Here is a 23,105-nt window from a genome sequence, read left to right as displayed (position 1 = left end):
GTCAGCAGATGAAGCAGCAGATTAAGGCACAGAGGCTGTGGGGCAGGATCCAGTGCCTCACAGAAAACTGACCAAAGCAGGTCATATGGGTTTGAGCTCCTGTGGCTTTGTGAGGCCATGCTGCAGGGGGTGGACTTGGGGCTAAGATCTAGAGATTTATGGTCAACGGCTCATAAAGTTCTTCAAAGTTTCATTTAGTAAGGACCAGAACTGGTTCTTCAGCCGGTTTTCTTGAATTGGAGGATGCAGCTCCCACAATGCTGTCCTGCTCTCAACGTGATGGAGTCAGTCCCTGGTAAGCAAATTCTTGTAAGTCCGTTGCTTTCTATTTCACAGTTATAATTCTACAATCTACCCTGTTTTAGCCAAAAGGGTAACAAAATTTAGCCAATGGACATTGGTTTTCCAGCAATGGTGAGGAGCTGCGGGCTTATGCTTCCAATTGGCCTGGTGATATCACTTACTCCCAATTTCCCTTGTGTTTGATTAACTTATTTGGTTCTTTTGGGTGGGAAGGGATCTTACTGATTAATGCTGGAAAAAGAATGTGAATAGGGGATCTCAGTGGAGGGATAAGAGAAAAAGAAGATGGACAAGGGATTGGGCAGGGAAGGATTGTAAGAAGAGGGAAGGAATCAAGGAGGGAGAGACCTTTCCTCTCTCATTTTCATATTCTGTACCCCCCTATTTCCTCACTCACACCTTTGACAAGCTGTACACACCCATTCCTGCTCCCCCCCCCCCCCCCCCCCCCCCCATTCTGGCAGGCTGTTCCCACCTGGTCCTCCTCTTCCTCTTCTGTGAGGCTCTACAGACCTTGCCCTGCTAACTTCTTAATCCCTTACTCTCCTGTTAGATCTCTTTGGTCTACTAAGCAAGGTCTACTATTGGTTCCTTCTTTCCACCCGATGATCTTTAGACACTAACAAAGGGCTGAGATTGTCCCAAGCCTCCTATTTTACTGTCCCTCCCTTATTATCCTTTGCTTTTAATTTGTAACTTTTCCTTCCCTATTTTTCCTCACATTTTGTACTGTTTCAGTTGCTTTTATTTTCCTTTCCCCAATATATATTTTTTTAATTGTAAACTGCTTATATTTCTTTTGAAAACATGCGGTATATATCAAATAAATTGAACATGGAGTCCTTCACCTAATGCCCCCCTGTCCCCCCGTAATAGGTCATATGTGCCCCTCCCCCTAGCTTTTGACAAAGCTGTGCATACCCTGTCCTGCTCCTGACGGCTCATAGTCTCTCGGCGCTGCCGCTCCAGCTCCATGCTCAGGTTTGCAAGGTTGTGTTGAGCACTTGTCAGCTTCTCTGACAAAACAGTCTTCTCCGTCTCCTTAAGGGAAAGAGCCTGTAAGGGAGAAAATAGTTTCTAGCTGAAGGACTCTCAGAAAACTAAACTTTTTAACCCAAAATTCTGCCCCAACCCCAAAGAGAAAAAGAAATATTTTAAGAACGTTCTTATTTCCACGAAGTAGAACATGGTGCATACTAAAGGAAATCCCCTATTCAGATTCTGATTCTATCACAGAGCTGGGTACACCCACTGCAGCCTTTCAACATAAGTGAAGCTTATCACGGAGTTCTACACTCCTATTCCACTATTCCAACACTTTCTAAGCTTATCACAGAGCTTGACATTCTTAGTCCACTGTTCTAACACTTTCTAGGTTTATCAAAGACCTTTACACTCCTATTCCACCAGTGGCGTTCCTAGGGGCGCTGACACCCGGGGCGGATTGCCGATGCGCCCCGCCCCCTGGGTGCAGAGACCCCCCCCCCCGGCAAAATAACCCCCCGGGTGCAGCGCGACCCCCCAGCGAAAGAACCCCCCCCCAGGTGCACGCCGCTGGGGGGGGGGGGGGGGGTGCCGCGCGCCTGTCGGTTCTTCGTTTCCATGCTCCCTCTGCCCCGGAACAGGAAGTAACCTGTTCCGGGGCAGAGGGAGCATGAAAACGAAGAGCCGACAGGCGTGCACCCGGGGCGGACGGCCCCCTCTTGGTACGCCACTGTATTCCACTATTCCAACACTTTCTAAGCTTATGACAGAGCTTGACATTCTTAGTCCACTGTTCTAACACGTTCTAGGTTTATCAAAGACCTTTACACTCCTATTCCACTATTCCAACACTTTCTAAGCTTATCACAGAGCTTGACACTCCTGTTCCACTGCTGTATAGTCCTGCTGTAGGGCACCAACTCAGTGTGAGTGACAATCTAGTGCTCCCACTACAGCACTTAAATACTTAGGGCCCAATATCCAGCCGGCAGAGCGTTTGCTGTCTGCCGCTGGCAATAAACCTGGCTGTATCTGTCGATCAGCAATTAATATCCGAGTTTATTTTGTCCGCGAAAAGGTTAACCGGCTATGCCGATATTCAGCACTAACCAGTTAACTTTTTAGCGGTCAAAGATAGGCCTGCTATTTAAGCAGCTTATTTTGACCGCTTAACATCGATGGTTAGGCACTGAATATCCGCGCCTAACCAGCTAGCCGCTAAACGGGATATTCAGTGGGCAATAACTGGTTATCTCCTGATGAATATCCATGGTTAGGCATTTAAACGCTATTTAACCGGCCAGGAGCCATTTAAAGGACCGTCAATTCATTACCTTTCCTTTACATTTCCAAAGGATTAGTTCATACTGGTGGGTTGTGCCCATCTACCAGTAGGTGGAGATAGAGAGTAAATTAGAACTTTGCCACCTAAGGCTAATGTGCACTAGGCTCCATTCAGTATCTCTCTCTCTTCAGCAGGCAGTAGAACCTCGCTGTGCAGCTCTGTCACGGGTTCCTGTGGTGGGCCCCTGCTTCTTTTGTAAGGCTTCAGTTGAGCTTCTGGGGCAAAGGCTTTATACACTGGCCTTTTGGGAGTAAACCTGGTGGTGCCAGGTCCCTCCCCCCTCCCCTTTCTTGTGGTGGGCTCCTGGCCCTTTCTTGGGGCTTCAGTTGAGCTTCTGGGGCAAAGGCTTGCTCTCTTAGCCTTTTGGGTGTAAACCATGCGGTGCCAGGTCCTTCCCCTCCCCGCCTTCTCCTGCCTCTTCAAAAAAAAAAAAAAAAAAGTCCGAGCCTACAGTTTCTCTTTTTAGCAGTTCTCTTTGAGGAATATTCTCTGCTAAGGAATTTTACTGCAGTGCTTTGTGCCTGGGAACCAGAAATCACCTGTTTCTTCACTGTGGTGAGTTATTGAGGGATTTTACTTATGGCCTGCCCAGTTAGTTAAATGCTGTTCCGGTGTGGAAGGTCCAAGAAAGCAAAGGGGCAGACGATCCGCAAACTCCAAGGTGTGGAAGCCAGCGACACCATCAAGGCAATGCATCACATGTATTAGGTCCTCAGAGAGGGCGTATTTAGTGTTCCCAAATTCTTATATATCTATAAGAATAATCTATATACACAGGACCCTGAAAGTTTTCTCACTTCATATGTGGAAATGTTTTTGTTACCAGAGTTCTATTGACTGTACAGTTATTCCTTCTTTCGGCATCTTTACAGAGAGGTGTTTACTATAGAGTCAAGCTTAGTGCTATTGGCTCCATGTTTCCGTGAGAAGTTTTACATCTTGAGGTTATTTGTTCCCATTTCTCTCCCGGTAACCATAGAAGAGTGGTGTCCTCAGTGCTATCATAGTTTCTTGGGATTTTCTTCAGGTGCAGTGTTACCAAGGAAGATTAATAACAGGAGATGGCATGAGCCTATCTGGCCCATTATCTGAGCTGAAGCCAATAGGCGGAGTTTGTCACCCTATCAATTTCATTGTTTTGGGTATACCAAGATGGCAGCAGCTGCACTGCAGAGAATTAAAACTTACTTGGGTGGAGACCAGCTTCAGCCTTGTGACATCATGCTGTTTCCTGTCATTAAACCTCTTTGAGTTTAAAGTGCTTTGAGTGGCAGAATAGCTTACTCTAGAAGGTGGCTGACTTCCAACCTGAAGGTCACAGGTTCAAGGCTGCTTTGTGCATCATATTAGAAACTGTGGAACTCAGTTCTGTTTCAAATGGGGCATATTTGACTTCACTCGGGGGAGGAGTAGCCTAGTGGTTAGTGCAGCGGACTTTGATCCTGGGGAACTGAGTTCAATTCCCACTGCAGCTCCTTGTGACTCAGGGCAAGTCACTTAACCCTCCGTTGCCCCTGGTACAAAATAAGTACCTGAATATATGTAAACCGCTTTGAATATAGTTGCAAAAACCTCAGAAAGGTGGTATATCAAGTCCCATTTCTCTTCCTTTCCCACTCTCCCATGCTGCTTGCCTTGACAAGCAGTTCATTGCATGGCTGGGAAAATTAACACTATGCTACAGTACTAAAGGTTAGCTGTGTTGGGTTTTCCTCAGTAGCTTCGCTCTCTGGTATCTGACACTAGCCAAAACTATTGCACACTAACTCCAGCCACCACTGTATCTAAGTGGCAAAACCACCTGTATGCCATAATGTCTCTAAATGCTTCTACTGCACTTTTGCACCTTTTAATTGTATTGGACAATTAGTGATATTAAAGAACAGTGCACAATGCTACACCATCTAACTCTGGCTCTAAGCCACACCAGCAATCTCTAGTGCACAGCCACACTGGCCACACTGGCAATCTGTCCCTAAAATCGAGTGTAATACCGGAAGACTGGAGGGTAGCCAATGTTACTCCGATTTTTAAGAAAGGTTCCAGAGGAGATCCGGGAAATTATAGACCGGTGAGTCTGACGTCGGTGCCGGGCAAGATGGTGGAGGCTATTATTAAGAATAAAATTGCAGAGCATATACAAAAACATGGACTGATGAGACAAAGTCAGCACGGATTTAGTGAAGGGAAGTCTTGCCTCACCAATCTAATGCATTTTTTTGAGGGGGTAAGCAAACATGTGGACAATGGGGAGCCGGTTGATATTGTATATCTGGATTTTCAGAAGGCGTTTGACAAAGTGCCGCACGAAAGACTCCTGAAGAAATTGCAGAGTCATGGAATCGGAGGTAGGGTATTATTATGGATTAAGAACTGGTTGAAAGATAGGAAGCAGAGAGTAGGATTGCGTGGCCAGTATTCTCAGTGGAGGAGGGTAGTTAGTGGGGTCCCGCAGGGGTCTGTGCTGGGTCCGTTGCTTTTTAATGTATTTATAAATGACCTAGAGATGGGAATAACTAGTGAGGTAATTAAATTCGCCGATGACACAAAATTATTCAGGGTCGTCAAGTCGCAGGAGGAATGTGAACGATTACAGGAGGACCTTGCGAGACTGGGAGAATGGGCGTGCAAGTGGCAGATGAAGTTCAATGTTGACAAGTGCAAAGTGATGCATGTGGGTAAGAGGAACCCGAATTATAGCTACGTCTTGCAAGGTTCCGCGTTAGGAGTTACGGATCAAGAAAGGGATCTGGGTGTCGTCGTCGATGATACGCTGAAACCTTCTGCTCAGTGTGCTGCTGCGGCTAGGAAAGCGAATAGAATGTTGGGTGTTATTAGGAAGGGTATGGAGTCCAGGTGTGCGGATGTTATAATGCCGTTGTATCGCTCCATGGTGCGACCGCAGCTGGAGTATTGTGTTCAGTACTGGTCTCCGTATCTCAAAAAAGATATAGTAGAATTGGAAAAGGTACAGCGAAGGGCGACGAAAATGATAGTGGGGATGGGACGACTTTCCTATGAAGAGAGGCTGAGAAGGCTAGGGCTTTTCAGCTTGGAGAAGAGACGGCTGAGGGGAGATATGATAGAAGTGTATAAAATAATGAGTGGAATGGATCGGGTGGATGTGAAGCGACTGTTCACGCTATCCAAAAATACTAGGACTAGAGGGCATGAGTTGAAGCTACAGTGTGGTAAATTTAAAACGAATCGGAGAAAATTTTTCTTCACCCAACGTGTAATTAGACTCTGGAATTCATTGCCGGAGAACGTGGTACGGGCGGTTAGCTTGACGGAGTTTAAAAAGGGGTTAGATAGATTCCTAAAGGACAAGTCCATAGACCGCTATTAAATGGACTGGAAAAATTCCTCATTTTTAGGTATAACTTGTCTGGAATGTTTTTACGTTTGGGGAGCGTGCCAGGTGCCCTTGACCTGGATTGGCCACTGTCGGTGACAGGATGCTGGGCTAGATGGACCTTTGGTCTTTCCCAGTATGGCACTACTTATGTACTTATGTACTTATGTACTTAATAATGTCAGCTAGGAGATGGCTCTGGCTTTAGACGCTGGACAGCTGATGTGGTTTCTATGTCACGTTTAGCAAAGCTACCTTTTAAAGGTACACTTCTGTTTGGAGATCTAGAGAAGATGGTAAAAGGCTACGGGACTCCAAATCTCAGACATTGCCAGAGGACAAGCCTAAATATTCTTTTAAATCCTCTCAGTCTCATCTTAGGTTTCATAAGGCCAAGTGCTACAGACCAGGCAAATCTAATTTTCAGCATCTCCACTTTCAACAAAGACAAGCCTTCTTTCATGATGACAGAAAGAATGGGGCTTCAAACTCCAGGTCCCCCCCTCCCCACCTGCATTACTACTAGGCAGTCCGGGCATCTCTTCCCCTTCTCCCCATCATGGTCCATCTCCCTCCCTTCCCCTCACCTTGTGGTCTTCTTTAAAATTTGTATTCCCTTCTCAGAGGGGCCCTGGCGCTGCAGCCATGCTCACAAACTGCCTCCAGCTATCTTGAAGCTTCCCTTTTTGCCTCGATCCGCCAAGGCAGAAAAAGGAAATTACGTCAGAGAGGGGTGCATCATGGCACAAAGTTTTGGGGCAGCCGCAGGCAGCTTGTGAGAGTGGCTGCTGCGCCGGGGCCCCTCTGAGAAGGGAAATACATTTTTAGAGAAGATTAGGAAGGGAGGAGAAGGGAGGAGACAGACAGACTGTGGTGTAGAGGGAGAGGAAGAGAAGCCTGGACCACAGGAGCCCCCTAGAGTTTTACCCCCCCCCTCAACTCTGGCCCTGCCCAACAATGGGGTCTTTGTTCACTCCTCGGATTTCATCATAGCACCTCTCCAGGTTCAATGAGGAGCGGAGCAAAATTACCTCAGACCAACTTGTCTTGGAAATAATAAAGCAGGGTTACAAACTGGAGTTCTCCCATTCTATTGCAGATTTTTTTCTTGGAATCTCCATGCAAAGCTCCAGCCAAATATCAAGCAGTTCAAGACACCGTGCAAACGCTTCTTCATTTAGGCACAGTAGAGCCTGTCCCCAGCTGTGATTAGGGAATGGGAAGCTATTCCATTTATTTTGTAGTTCCAAAGAAGGAGGATTCCTTCCGTCAGGGTTTGGACCTCAAAAGAGTTAAAGGTTGAACATTTCATACTGTAAACATTACAGTCTGTAATAGCTTCAGTCCAGCAGGGAGCGTTTCTAACCTTGCTGGATCTCAAGGAAGCGTACTTTAATATCCCTATTTGATCTATCTGAATATTGAATGGAACCTAGTACACAGCAGCCTTATATGGCAAAGTTCTAATTTACTCTCTATCTCCACCTACTGGTAGATGGGCACAACCCACAAGTATGGACTAGTCCTTTGGGACTAAAAGAAAGAAAATTCTGAGGTAAGAACTAATTTTTCCTTAGAAGCTGTAAATGTATTAGAACATGTCACACAGCAAATGGGAAGGTTATAGCTCTGCACTTTAGGTGCTGAGCAACACTGCCAGTTCCTGCCTACCTGCTGCTTCTCATTCTCCGCCATCAGCAAGTTGTCATCCCTCTCCTGCTGCAGAACTGCAATTTCCTCACTAAGCTCTTCCCGCTCTGCTTCATAGCGAGCTGCCAGCTCCTCCCGCTCCTGGGTCATCTGGTGGAGCAGCTCCTCCCGTTCTGACTCCAGTTCTAGACGTACTGCCACCTGCAAGGAAGAGAAGTGGCATCAGATATGAGGAGACAACATGCTGGCAGGACGTAAGCAAATTGTGGTTTTATTCTGTCCATCTTCTCAGAAAGGTGTTCACTTCTCAACTGAAAAGTGTACAATAAATGATCACAGATCCACATGTAAACTAATTGGCTAATTAGCCAATAATCTATTGGGTTAACAGCCCTCATGAGCTTAATTTAACAGTAAGTACTGTGCTTTTAAATGGTGCTTCAATCTGAAATACATTGAGGGTGTACTGAACAACTAATGAAGTGTAACTGACATTCATTTTAGTTACAGGAGAAGCGTGAGGGATAGAAATGTCCCAGATATACAACCTATTGTATGTTTGGGTTTGGATCCTAATGTTTCTATTGTTACCTCAATGCATGTTTGCTGGCTGTCAGCAGCTAGATGAAGCTGAAAAGGCTGTGCAAGTCATGGGCTGGTCACCAAATGACACGCACCAATTACAGAATACTATCAGTTGTATGCAATGCATAGCGCACTTAGGTATGCCAAGTTACAGCAGTCTAAAAAGGCCTACAACTGCAGGAACCTCAGTGATTTCACATGTAAGAAGAGCCCACACCACCGGAAATTAGCATACAGGAAGATGCACTGAATTCTGATCACTCACTGAGAAATGAACCAACCAATGTACACTGTTTGGGAAGCTTGCCAGGTGCCCTTGGCCTGGATTGGCCTCTGTCGTAGATAGGATGCTGGGCTCGATGGACCCTTGGTCTTTTCCCAGTGTGGCATTACTTATGTACTTATGTCCTCTACTTGGCTCACTTTTATTACATAGAGCAGTGATTTAACCTATTGTGATGTCATAGTGGCTCATTCCACCAATAAGAGCCAACCTCATTAGTGATGTCACAATGGCTTGATTGTATAGAATGTTTGTACGTTTGGGAAGCTCGCCAGGTGCCCTTGGCCTGGATTGGCCGCTGTCGTAGACAGGATGCTGGGCTCGATGGATCCTTGGTCTTTTCCCAGTGTGGCATTACTTATGTACTTATGTCTGAAAAGCTTTTGATTAAACTAGAATGTTCTCATCATCTAGAACAGAATGGCACAGCCAAATGTAGGTCCGGCTGATCAGCCTCAATGAATTGGAAAAACATATAAGGCCCCTGCTGTTTTGACTGCCGAGAGAAAGGAGCACTATGCTTCACTGTCTGGCGTGAAAAGTTACCCAGCTTCTGGACTAGGCCTGTACCTTCTCCCTCTGGAGCCAATCCACATGTTCCTCATGAGCAGCCTGCTCATTTCTCAGAGTGGCTTGTGCCTCCTGCTCCATCTGAGACAGCTTCTGGCTCAAGAGCTCTTTGTCTCTGTCCACTTTACTCAGCTCAATTTCCATCTGCTTTTGGACAGCCGCAATCTCAGCTAGAACAAAGTGAAAAGGAAGAAAGAACAGCAGGATGGGAGTGAATAGCAGGTGTGGAAAAGAAAATAGGGAAAGGAGCAGAAAAGGCAAGAGTGAGAAGAAGGTAGAGATGAGGAAACAGGAGAGAAGGGGCAAGAAAGAATCAGAAGAGGAGATCACAGGAGGAAAAAGGAGTCATAGGAGAGAAGAGAGGAGTCGAGGAAGAAGCAGAAGAAAGAAGGGAAAAGGACAGCAGGTCTGCTACCACAGTACCTTGCAATGCCTCTTTGGCCAGCATCAGGTTCTGGTTCTCTACCTCAGCTTGACTCTTCCTGGTCTCTAATTGGACAAGTTGTTGCTGGATCTCATACAAAGTGGTTTCCAATGCCTCCTTCTCCGATCTGAAAAAGGATGTTCCAAGCTGGTCAGAAATGGCACTTTATGCTTAGAGATGTCTGGGATCTTCCTTGTCCATGACTGTTATCCACCCAGCGATACTAGTTCTTTGGTGTGGAAGAATAAACACGAGTGGAAGAAGCACTATACAGACAATGTACATGGCTATTTACTCTGGAGGTACCTTGAACTGTAAAAGAAGCTCTAGCAGACCATAATGAATTGGGGGGGAGGGGGGTTCAAGGAACTGGGGAGGGGGAGGAGGGAAGAAGACATTTGTAACACAAAGGGCAGAGGTGTCAGACACGTAGAATGACTGTATTTCAAGGGAACACGTCTAAGAAATGAAGTAATTGGAGCAGTCAACTGTTCCTGTCCCCTGGACATTCAAGGGCTCTGAGCTCCGGCAAGCACATATTCAAACATACAACAGCAGAACTATGTGGGTACAGACTCAGCAAAGTCCAGACCCCAGAGACAGAATGAAGCAGATGCTCTATCACAGCACAGACAGGATATGCTCTAGAATGAGCAGTGTTTATGGGGTGGAGAGTAAGACTTAAATTATTCAGTTACTGGCACCCTACTAACCTGCATTCTCACTAAGAGGCTCTGGTTTGCATGTTCGCTCTCCAACTTCTGATCTTTCTCTTCACCCACTCCTCCTCTCTTCCACTCCCTCATTCCTATTTTTAAACCTATCAGCTGTTAGTGCCTCAGAGCAGAACTGGTTTCAGTTTATTAATGCAAACTGTAAACAAACATTATTCCCTAGTAACCGGTACCCTAAGTTACTACTTTTCCCAGCCTCTTAACTCCAGTTTCCAACATGTATATACACACACATATGGGAAGAGAAACAAATTCAGAAAGACAAATGTACATTACAGAGGAAAAGAAACATGCATATAGAAGACTATTACTGGAAAAGTGTTTTTCCAACATAGAATAACACATAAATCTTCAAATCAACTTGCAATTCAAGCGGCTTTTGAATTACAGACTCATCCTTGAAAGTCAACTCCACCTTGACTAGCTAATCATGAAGAATTATATGCCAAAACTGTACATCCCTAGAGCTGAAAAAGGGCTGGATCTTCACAGAAAGAAATGAGACATTCAGGACAGGCAGTTTTGAATAACATGTGATGTTGCAATTAAAACAATTCATTACCAAATCAAAACACAAAGGAAATCACGAGAGTTCATTAAGAACAACCCCACTATACCCTTCAACTCAGTGGAAATTGGCCAAAAAGTACCAAACCTTCAAATAATATATCCTTGTACATATCTTGCACTCATTTTCAAGGGAAAAGCTTTACACAGTGCCTAACAGGTGTGTGCGTTAAAAGCAGCCACATACACTTGCCATGGCCATGTCTGTAGGCCACTGAGGATATACATGAACTGCATTCCCCTCCCCTCAACAAGGCCTTTTTCACTTGCACGTTTAGCAGCTGCCCCATCCTGGACTGCTATGGTGCTAGTCTGGGGGTGGGAGGGGGGAGGTGATACCCATCCCTCCCCCAGGAAAATTCCAACTGAGTCAGGTTGGAGGAGGTGACCACCTGAAACTCCTCTCTCTGGGGTAAGATCCTGCAGGGTACCAGGAGGTGGGGGGGGCTGCAGCATGCAGCATCCTTGGGGTTTGGGGGGGGGGGGCATCATCCTCTCTGACTTCCCTATTTTTCAGGCCACCCCTGCAAAGCCTTATATGGTAGCAGGGCACGCAGGGGTTAACGGCGAGACCACCTCCTCCGTCACCCCCCCCACCCCGGTTTGCTTTAAAGGGGCTTCCGCTCTCAGTAGTGCACCCCCTTGTGGTATTTTTGATTTGTCTCTATTCACCTTTTATGATTTCTAATCCTGCTTTGTTTTACGTTTGCCTTTTTCATTTTGGCGAGAAAACCCATTATCTTGGGACTGCATTGCCATTTTTAACAGTGAAGGGCTTTGTTCCTGAGACCCAGCTATATTCAAGCTCTTTTCTTTTTTGTAGTGACAGCAGGTGTTTCCCAGTCCTTTAAGGGAAGAAGCAGCTGACTCACACACACAAAGAATAACGCTGGCTACTTGCTTAGCCACTCCTGCACCTTTCATTAGGTTAGTCACCCTTATTTTTTTCACTAAATTCTGTTAATCTATCTTATCAGTATGTATGTTTCACCTCTGTTTATGTCCTTTGCCATCTATTAAGATATTGTAGTGTGTGTTGTGTTGGACACTGCGTGTAGCATACTATTAATATTTGTACTGCTGTAATTGTCTGTTACTTACGACCTACTTATTCTTGCTGTACACCGCCTTGGGTGAATTTCTTCAAAAAGGAAGTAATTAAATCCTATTTTTAAAAAAGGACTAATAAAATAGCAAAAACTAGGTTTAAGTAACTTTTAGTAAGGATCTTGGTACTGTGAGTTCCAGACTTGCATTATTTAGTGTGTTTCAGCACAACCTGATCACCTGCTGTCCAAGGTGACCTTAGTGATGTGTGGACTCTAATATCAAACTGCGCTAATGGTTCCCACACCGCAATGCCGATGAAGACCATTTAAAGTGAATGGGCTTTGTCGGCATTGCTGCCCTGGGGTCCACTAACGCAGCTTGATAAAAGAGGCCCTAAAAGGGCAATTCTGTGACTGCGCACCCACATTTGTGTGTCCCATGTGTGCGCAACATGACAGAATATTAGCACTGATGTGCTAACCCATAAAAAATAACAGGCACACGTATGTGGCATAGAATGGGAGACTGGAGCAAAAGCCAGTACTCTCCAAATGAAAATGAGCTCCTGGGCCAATCAGAGCCCAGAACAAGAACATTTCAAAAATATACTGCTTCTTGCTTCCTGTTTGTGTGCTAAAACTAAAGAAAAGAACATTCATTTCTCTGTAACAGCTTTACCACCTGCTGGCCAAATAGGAGAAATACATTTCAGGACATAATTAAAGCAGGAAAATGTCCAATACATTTTACAGGCTTAAAACACACTATTTCTTCACAGGGCCCCTTTCCTTATTTCCTGTGCCTGGCACCACAAAACATTAATAAGGTACAGTGAGAGGTAGAGCGTCTCTGCTTTCCCAGAGATGCCCAAACATCTGTTATAGACAAATATTGAAAAAACTTGTAATAACTCTGTCTTAGATTGCCTGTAACAAAATCTGCAAGGACTCTATTAAATACTCAGGCAGACACAAATACAGAAACTCAAAGAATGGCTGCTTTCTAACAATATGTAACAATTGCTGTATATTTGTAACAAGTTTATTTTCTAGATGATAATAGGGTTGGGTTGTTTTTTTTTTTGTATAAGGCTTAAGATTAATTGGGGTTACTCCTCTGTCTTCCTGATTGAGAGGGGTACTCGGCAAGGGTGCCCACTATCCCCTCTGCTATTTGTCCTCTTCATTGAGCCTCTGGCCCAGAGGATTAGGTTGCTGGGGGATATAAAGGGAGTCCGAATTGGTGATACAGAACATAAATTGGCGCCTTTTGCGAATGATGTATTGTTTTAAATACGGGCACCTAGCCTGACCTTGCCAGTGCTGTTGGGTGAATTGGACAATTTTAGTAAATTGTCAGGATTTAAGATAATTTATGATAAATCAGAATTAATGGGTGTTTCATTTACACGGCAGGGGCAGGAATCGTTAGCTCGGGCCTTTTCCTTCCGATTTGCTTAGAGCAAATATTTAGGAGTCCAGATACCCAGCGAGACCTCCAAGCTATTTAATTTGAACTATGCCGCCTTGTTTCGGCGACTTCGTAGAGATATGGCGTCTTGGTGGGGACGGATCGCTGTTGTTAGAATTAACATTTTACCCAGGTTGCTATTTTTGTTTCACACGTTGCCAATTCTGGTTCCCCCAGTGGAATTCAGAAAGATACAAAGAGATATCTTGAGTTTCTTTTGCACCGTGATTAAGCAGAAAGGTGATGTGGTGCTCGGTGGATCTAGGCGGGCGGGGAGTGCTCAACTTGGTACTATTGGGCAGCTCAGCTGAAGCTTATTTCTGCATGGAGTCAGGAACATCCGACAGTTGTGGCACTTTGTGAGGGATTATAATTTGAAGGCAGCTTTGTGGGCCTCTCTCCCCTCCAGGGTGTATAGTCAGTTAACTGACAACCCCTTTGTCTGACATTTGCTAACATTGTGGGTCTCCCTTAGGTCTAGATTTCAGAAGTCTAGAGTAACTGTTTGTTGAAGATTTAATGTATGCTTTTGTAAATTACTGTAAGCCACATTGGGCCTGCCCGTGGGTGGGAAAATGTGGGATATAAATGCTGTAAATAAATAAATATGCTCACATTGGTAGGGACCCGGGGTTTTCTGTAGGATTTGGGCACTCTGTAGCTGATAGATGGGCCACTGGGGGGCTCGTTTGCTTTGGGGATCTTTTAGATGTGGGCGAAATGCGCTCCTTTGGGGAGCTTAGAGAGCAATATAGTTTACTTGAGTCTGGTGGCTTTTTTTTTTTATTTAGAGGTTAAACATTATATGTTTAAACAGGGGTGGTTGAGAGATGATCCAGATGAATATGAACACTGAAAATCTGTGGGGGTCTATGGGGAAAGTAAGGGGAACCAATTCCATTCTTTATAAGTTTATTAGGGGCACAGATTTTCAGAAATATGCATATATGTCTCAATGGGAACATGATTTGAATATTTTCACTATGAATGAATGGAAAGCAATAATTTTGGAAGTTAAAAAAGCCTCAATATCTGTACTTTTGAAAGAAAATCTCGACTGCCCCAATTTGTCTGTACATTTGTCCTTTAGATTGTAAGCTCCTTGAGCAGGGACTGTCCTTCTATGTTAAATTGTACAGCGCTGTGTAACCCTAGTAGCGCTTTAGAAATGTTAAGTAGTAGTAGTTTCATATACATTATTACTTTCTTTTGCTACATAGTCCCTTTGGGAGGTGAAGGCTTATGGTGTTATAGGGGTTATTCAGTAAGTGGGCATCGGGTGCCCAATTGCCATTTATTTTATAATCCTTAAATCACCACAAAATACCTTCACTATATACTTTGCCACTTAAATATCATGGCATATATTAATTGAGGAGATTAATTAGGAGATATGACTGAGGTCTACTAAATCCTGAGTGGTGTAGAATGAGAAGTAAATCGATTTTTTACTCGTTCCAAAAGTACAAGACTAGGGGACACTCGAGGAAGTTACATGGAAATTTCTTCACTCAACAAATAATTACGCTTTCATCTGCAACACCACATCCTATTTGGTTTTATGCATGTTCTTAATTTTGCTAATTTGTATTTCCTTTTGTGAAAACATTTCATGCATTTTTGTATTTACAACTTTATTTGATGTTTTTTTTCTCAATTATAATCTATGCTTTTATAGATATCTTTTATGTTAATTTATCTATAATATTCTCTTACGATTATTGTTGTTCACAATTTATAGTTATATTTATTTATGTTTTATATTTGGTTTTGTAGACTCCTGAAGAAGGTTCTACAGCGCCAAAACACAGCTGTGTTGAGTCAACCTGTTATAATAAATATTATACTTTTTTCAAATATACATCTCCCCTATTGACTGAAAAGAGCCCATCTTCCCCCACTCTTTTCTTCTGTAAGTTGAATACATAAGTGGTGGCCGAGCTCATGCCCCTCCCAAGCATCACCTGTGTGAATGTCCCCCTTGTATTTCCACAGTATGCCACTTACGCTCACCCTTACAGAACAGCGCACACGTGGATACTTACCCACGAGTGTGGCATGTAATGTAAACATCCCGATATAGAACCGCCCTTTACAGTGGGTGTTTTAAATCCTATAAGGATATTTTTACTTAATTATAACTCAGTCTGTGATTTTGGCCCATTTTTATGATTAAAATGGCCATAAAGGTTGTAGGTAGATGGTTAAAATAATTTATGTTTAAATTTGTTTTATTAGATGAACAAACCTAGAACATATTAAAGCACAGTTCAAAATAATCATATAATCCAGCAATATACAAGTTATGAAGGCATCTCACACATTTATTTTATAAATTCTCCAATAGTCGAAATACAAACCCAGCTGAGAGGCCTTCCAAATGATTTATTCTAGAGGAACGAATGTGGGTAAATTCAAGAAAATTCCACTATCACCCTTCATCTTTCTTGATTCACTGCAAACAGATCTGTGTGAATCCACAGTCCCCCTCTCACTTACTTGAGTCCAGCTAATTCCTCTGCCAACGTCCTGTTCTCACGTTCAGATGCGGTCAACTGAACCACGAGGCTCGCCTTGTCCTTTGTTAATGCCTCCTTCTCTCGTGACATACGTAGCAGTACCTCGCTGTGCCGTTCTGTCTCCCGCCGTGCCTGGATAAGGTCATCGGCAATGGAACTTCTCTGTCGTGAGAGCTGAAGCAGGTCAAAAGGCAGATGATATGTTTCTTAACCACTGCAAACTAAACGAATGTTACTCAGTGTTTTGGGGCAATTTTGAAAAATGGCTGGGGAGGTTGCAGTACGTACAAGCTGAAGGGGCCTGCTTATTAAGCATCTGTGACGAGAGCTTTAGACAGGCTAAAATTTTGTGATGTGCTTGTTCATCCGTACAAAAAGAAACTTAATATACTGTTCTAACAGCTTTTGCTAAGCCACAAAACCTTACAAGCTGTTTATCCCATATGGAACGTGTTCTGGTAGCTGTAAGAAAGGAAAAATGTGCATCTTGCACAGTAATGAATTGTATGATATATAGGAACTTTGCTCTACGGGCAAGGCAGAGACAGATTTTGAACGTGACAGAAAATTCTACAGATCCCAGTATCCTCTCTTTCACAGCGGGCATACTTTCCCTTATCCACCCTAACCCTGCTCCTGGCCACAGACCTTGCCAAATGCCTAACACATGGTATTAGCAGAATTGTGACAATATGGAGCATTTTATCTGTTTATTTTATGTGTATGATGAGTGTTGTATTCTTTTATTGTTCTCTGCCAAGAATTCCAATATTGTGTGAAATATAAATAGATAAATAACCCCATCCCTCTTCACCTACTACATGTGTGAGTTACAGAATACTACCAATTACGCGCATAAGTGCTGGCCATATGCTTAGTGGTATTCTATAAGAAGCAATTAGATCTTACCTGCTAATTGGCTTTTCTTTAGTCCCTCTAGACTGGCACAGATGGGTTATGCACTCCTACCAGCAGATGGAGAATGAGAACAAACTGAGTTACAAGTAAGCCTATAAGTGGGCTGTGCATTCCCCCGAAAGCAAGTCTATGCCTAACAAAGCAGATGAGTCCTAAGCTAAAACGGCAGAAAAAGAAGAAGAAAACACTCCCTCAAATGATTAAAGCACTTTGTATGTGCCTCCACCACCGTGATCCCTTTGACCAAGGTTGTCTGAACTGCTGCTGCCCATGCACAGAAATTGGCTATATCAAACCCAACCACCTCTGATATGGGCTGGAAGCATACTACTCCCTTGTGGAGCCTAGTGTATTACTGTGCTCCGTTCCTTTGTCTTTTTTTTTCTTTTCATGAAAAGTAGGGAACTGTAAGAATGTGTTAGAGAAGCTCCTGAAAAAAAAGGTCATTTGTCAGACAGACCAACAGAATGCTAACTACCACACCACAGCAACATTAGCAAAATTCGCTCCTTCCTCTCTGAGCACACCACCCGAACTCTCATCCACTCTCTCATTACCTCTCGCCTTGACTACTGCAACCTACTCCTCACCAGCCTCCCACTTAGCCACCTATCCCCCCTTCAGTCCATCCAGAACTGTGCCGCACGTCTTATCTTCCGCCTTGACCGATATACTCATAGCACCCCTCTCTTCAAGTCACTTCACTGTTTTCCGATCAGATACCGCATACAGTTCAAGCTTCTCCTACTAACCTACAAATGCACTCGATCTGCAGCCCCTCCTTACCTCTCTACCCTCATCTCCCCTTACGTCCCTACCCGTAACCTCCGCTCTCAAGACAAATCCCTCCTTTCAGTACCCTTCTCCACCACTGCCAACTCTAGGTTCCGCCCTTTCTGCCTCGCCTCACCCCATGCTTGGAAAAAACTCCCCGAGCCCATATGCCAGGCCCCCTCCCTACCCATCTTCAAATCATTGCTCAAAGCCCACCTCTTCAATGTCACTTTCGGCACCTAATCACAACACCTCTATTCAGGAAATCTAGACTACCCCAACTTGACATTTCGTCCTTAGATTGTAAGCTCTTCTGAGCAGGGACCGTCCTTAGTTATTAATTTGTACAGCGCTGCGTAATCCTAGTAGCACTCTAGAAATGTTAAGTAGTAGTAGTAGTAGTAGCAACCACCTGGGAGGGGCCTGTGCTGGTCTAGAGGGACTAAAGAAAAGCCAATTAGCAGGTAAGATCTAATTGCTCCTTCCATAGCGTCCTCTAGATCAGCACACATGGGAAGTACCAGAGCAGTGACCATCATGGGTGGGACCCCTGGAGCTCCGCAGTGAGCGCACTGGCCCCAGACTGCACATCCTGACAAGCATACATATCTAACCGATAATGACGCGTAAAAGAATGAAGAGAAGACCAAGCCGCTGCTCTACAAATTTCCAACAGAGAGAACAATGAATGCTTCGCCCATGAAGATGCTACAGCCCGTGTAGAATGGGCTTTCAAGAAAGGAGGGAATAGGCTGCTTCTGAAGCAAATAGGCCGAGGCCACCGCCTCCTTCACCCACTGGGCAATAGTCACCTTGAATGCAGCCTCATCTTTATGCAACATCCACCCCTCCCCCCAACAGCACAAAGAGCCTATCAGATCGGCGAAACTCATAAGACACTCACAAATGACGACAGAGAACTCTGCGGAAATCCAACCAGTGTAACCGCTGCTGCTCTTCCAAACTGTTCTTGTCACCCAAAACAGGTAAGGAGACCTGATTCAGAAGAAACGGAGAGACAACTTTAGGAAGGAAAGAAGGAACTGCCCAGAGAACTACCTTGTCTAAAGAAATGGACGAAGGGATCTCTGTAGGACAGAGCCTGCAACTCTGACACACGCCGACCAGACGACAGGGCCACCAGAAGCACTGTCTTCAAGGTCAAATCCTTCAGAGTACAGCCCGACAAGGGCTCAAAAGGCGCAGAAACCAGTACAGACAACATAAGGTTAAGATCCCACGAAAGAATCGGTCAACAAACCAGAGGCCTAGTAAGGCGCATGCCTCTAAAGAAACGAACCACATCCGAAAGGAAATTCAAAGGACGTCCCTGAATGAAACCCCGAAAACAGGCCACAGCTACCAACTGTACTTTTAGCGAGGACAATACAAGACCCTTATCCAATCCAGCCTGCAAAAAAAAAAAAAAAAAAAATCAAGCACCTGAGGCACTGAGGTCCAAAGTGGCACAATAGAATGATCCGCACACCAGTCCTCAAACATTTGCCAGATACGAACATACGCAAGAGAAACAGACCTCTCCCCTACGGGAACCAAGGACTAGACCCCAAAAGGACTGCACCCGCTGAAAGAAATGACTACGCTGAGCTCCGCCTCCTCTACTAGGCTGGTAGTGACACGCGTTCCAAAATCGAGACTTCCCAGGCATACCTCTGCCACCTGCTTGAGGCCTATCCTCAGGAAGACGAGACTTTAGTCTCATCCAAGCTCTTTACCAACTTATCCAGATCTTCCTCACATAACAAGGAGCCACGGAATTGGAATTTGATAAGCTTAGACTTAGAAGCTGCATTCACCAACAAGCCTCGGAACCACAATGATCGCCTGGCCACCATGCTAAGAGCCATAGACGTAGAAGAAGCACAAAGTAGGTTGTAAATAGCATTCAACAAGAAGGAAGCACCCATCTCCAACTTGACAGCCTCCTGATTTACGATGGCCCAATCATCAGAATACCTGTCCAAAATGTGTTCCGACGAAAACAGGCCCGTGCAAACAATCTCCCGCAAACAGCCGCATGCACAGCCAAGGCAGTCACACCAAAACTGTGCTTAAGCAAAGTCTCCAACCTGCGATCCTGGGGGTCTTGAAGGGCGGTGCCACCATCCGTGGGCACCATACTTTTCTTCGTGACAGCAGAGACTATGGCATCCACTGTAGGTGGACTCAAAGAATCATGATCCTATTCTGGGATGGGATATAGACGAACCATCGACTTCGCCATCCAGAAAGGGGCATTGGGGGAAGCCCACTGAGCGTGAATGACATCCCTAATGTCCTGGTGAATGGGAAATGACCGAGAAGACTTACACACATCCTTAAGAAGTGGGTCAACCACCCTGGGGGCCTCTGGTGGAGCCTCCTTGAACCACAGCACCAACGATACCTATGAAATGAGCTCCTGTAGTCCTCGTGGTGAAAAATATGAATCACTGAGGGGTCCTCCCCCGGAGGCAGCTCCTCCTGCCAGGCCTCAATCTCCCAGTGAATACTCCTGATTCATGAGGCCCTCATCCTCAGACCAGGCAGGCAATGCCTCAGACACTGGGGAGGCACATTCCATAAGGTCCTCCTCATCCTCCCAAGCCCCCCCCCCCCCCGATGACGCTTAGCCAGAGGCAAGGAAGCGGGCTCTAACTGCAGCGCAGCTCCCTGTCGCTGTGTCAAGCCCGACCGTTTCAAACAAAAGGCCTTGTACATGGCCAAAGCAAACTCGGGGGTAAATCCACTCTGGAAGCATTTGTGGGGGAAGGGACAAAGCAGCAGTCAGAGAGGCGGGAAACAAACAACAAAATTGTTTGCCAGTTTTCTTTTTTTTTTTTTTTTTAATTCCAAACAGAACAACAGCCCCAGCAGTAGTATCCAATAACCAAAACCCAGGGCCCCCAACCAACTGGACTGCACAGGCTTACTACTGCTACCATCTGCTGAGACTGAGAACAGACTGGCTTTCGGGGGACTGCACAGCCCACTTATAGGCTTACTTGTAACTCAGTCTGTTCTTGGTCTCCATCTGCTGGTAGGAGTGCATAACCCATCTGTGCCAGTCTAGAGGGACGCTATGGAACAGGTGAAGAACTCGCTAAAGCATGTAAATCCAAGGAGGGTGTACATATGAGCAAGGCAGGGCATGGGCGTGTCCAACATTTATACATATAATTTACTGCAAGTTACATACTAAGGTGCCATACTTATACCTACTATTGACATGGCATAAGCGGGTGCACTAAGTGTTGGTGTATAAAATGCCACATTATGCTAATGTTCTAACACAGCATTAGAGCATCAAGATACAGTAATAGGATTAGAGTTTAGTGCCCTTTACAGAATTGCCTCCTCAATGTACTATTAGTCACATTGAAGTGGGGCAATTTTTAAATGGGCTTTCTTATTAGCATGGCTAGAGAAAATTGAAAGTTGTCCTCCCCATACCAAAATCACAGCTGAAGAGAGAAATGTTTCTGCTTAGGATCCAGAATACTGCTAATCACTCAGAAAACAGCCAATGTACTAATACCAAACAAGTCTTCAGTATACTATATACAGGCATATTTTCAAAGCACTTAGCCTTCCAAAGTTCCATAGAAACCTATGGAACTTTGGAAGGCTAAGTGCTTTGAAAATATGCTGTGGCACACAGGAATAATAGTATCAACAACGTTTTAAGAATGGTCACACTCAGCAATAAAACCATGGCATTACAGCTGTTATTACAGCCCTGGGTGAAACTGGAGCTGTAATTTAAATGAAACAGCCGAGAATCAGCTGACATTTAGGTCCACATCACATCCCTGAGTGAACCAAAACATGAATATGACAGTGCTCAAATAAACAGTGTCAATTAAATTCATGAATCATTTCATGCTATTCCTTAAAATGTCATATATTTATGACTTTTTTTGTCAATATTTTTAGAATCCATCCCAAAGTCCAATCTCATAGTAGCTCAATTAAATAAAGAATATCACACAATAGTAATAACTTATCAGACAAACTGTTAAAGTCATTTATCTGAATATTGTGTCCACATCTATAAGATGTTGAGGTTCTACAGAGCTCTGTTTTGGATGAAAAATCCTTCTTCAGGAACCGCCAAACAGTCCAAACGTCTGAAAAAAATAAAGGCTAAGCCCGCTGTCATCCATTGAGCTTCAAAATGGCAGAGACAAAGGGATCGCCAGCCCAATTTCCTGATAGATGCTTAAGATAAAACTTCTGTAAGCTTTTAGCTTTTATGTATAAATATTGCAGTATCGTATTTCTGCTTAGAGAAAAGTCTTCTTTGTCTTGAGGTAATCAGCTTTTCCTTATCCAGGCCAAACTTTCTTTTTAGTCTTCTCTTTCTCAGACAGCTTGCTCACCTCTCTAAAGAATTATCCTAATACCTTTCCTCTCTTATGGCTTTCACTTCACTCCCCCAAAAAGGTTTGACTGGCTTCAGTCATCCCCTTTTGCCTGGAATGAGCAATCTACAGCTCCAACAAGATGATGATCAAAAGCCCCGCACTGTTCCAAACAGCGCTCTAAAACAGCGGGGGCTTTACCGTACCGATGATCAGAGATAATTGCATGCAAATTTAAGCACACAATTATCTCTGATCATGGTGTAAAGTGCGGGAGAATAGGGCCTGAGCATGCGCTCAGCACAATCCTCCCACACTTGTTTCACAGGTCTGGGCTGTCAAAAGCCCAAACCTGTCAAACACAGGGGCTGGAGGTCCATGGGGCCACCAGGCCCCAACTACCCCTGCCCCGAGCAACGGGGGCTGGAGGTCCAGCGGACCTCCGGTGCCCCCAACGACCCCCCCCCCTAGGTTCAGGGATGGCTGGAGATCCGGTGGGTCTCCAGCCCCCCCCCCCCCAACATTTGCCAAACAGTCCCTGGTGGCCCAGTAGGCGACCAACCCCCCCCCCCCCCGAGCGACAGGGGGGCTGGAGGTGCGCTGGACCTCCCGTCCCCCCGACGATCCCCCCCAGGTTCAGGGAGGGCTGGAGATCCGGTGGGTCTCCAGCCCCCCCTAACCCCCAGCAAAGGGTCCCTGGTGGTCCAGTGATCAATCCGCCCCTCCCTCCCTCCCCCCCACCTTGTGGGTTGGAGGAGGGAGGTAGCCTGCCTCCCCCTCCTCTTCCTTCGACGCTGCAAAATGGCAGCGCCCAGCCCTGTCCAGTGTATCCTGGGATGCGCTGGGCATTGCTTTACACCATATGGAGCCCCGTCCAGCTGGGTCCAGGTTTGCTTTGTTGGGGGGAATGGGGGCCTGTTAGCATGCAAATGCATGCTGAACAGAGCTCACCATTCCTCCCCAATGATCTGCAAACCCTAACACCAGGCTTTGCCACAGCCAGCGACCCAATCTTTGGCGTGCTGGTTGCTGATCATTGGGGATAAATATGTTTAGCCCTGTTTTGCATGCATTTACATGCTAGTTGCGTTCAGAGCCCTCGAGTGCGTTGTTTCACGCGCTCGGGGACTCTGATCATGGGATGGTAGCAAATGCCAGTGCTAGTATGGCGCTAACAGCCTCTAGCGTCAGCGTTTCCTTCTGATCATCC

At 45.2% G+C, this 23,105-nt stretch overlaps 1 protein-coding gene across 1 annotated transcript in view; it reads right to left on the bottom strand.

Moving 5' to 3' along the window:
• CROCC (ciliary rootlet coiled-coil, rootletin) overlaps nucleotides 1-23,105 on the bottom strand; it is a 198,438-nt gene that overhangs the window by 72,412 nt on the left and 102,921 nt on the right. The window contains exons 18-22 of the mRNA XM_030222563.1: nucleotides 15,820-16,013; nucleotides 9,499-9,626; nucleotides 9,076-9,245; nucleotides 7,659-7,838; nucleotides 1,225-1,359 (exon numbers count right to left, since the gene is read on the bottom strand). Coding sequence (XP_030078423.1) covers nucleotides 1,225-1,359; nucleotides 7,659-7,838; nucleotides 9,076-9,245; nucleotides 9,499-9,626; nucleotides 15,820-16,013 — 807 coding nt within the window. The remainder of the gene's footprint in view (nucleotides 1-1,224; nucleotides 1,360-7,658; nucleotides 7,839-9,075; nucleotides 9,246-9,498; nucleotides 9,627-15,819; nucleotides 16,014-23,105) is intronic.

The sequence above is a fragment of the Microcaecilia unicolor genome, chromosome 13 (genome assembly GCF_901765095.1).
Source record: "Microcaecilia unicolor chromosome 13, aMicUni1.1, whole genome shotgun sequence".
Lineage (NCBI taxonomy): Eukaryota > Metazoa > Chordata > Amphibia > Gymnophiona > Siphonopidae > Microcaecilia > Microcaecilia unicolor.
This window is presented reverse-complemented; position numbering and strand designations above follow the sequence as displayed.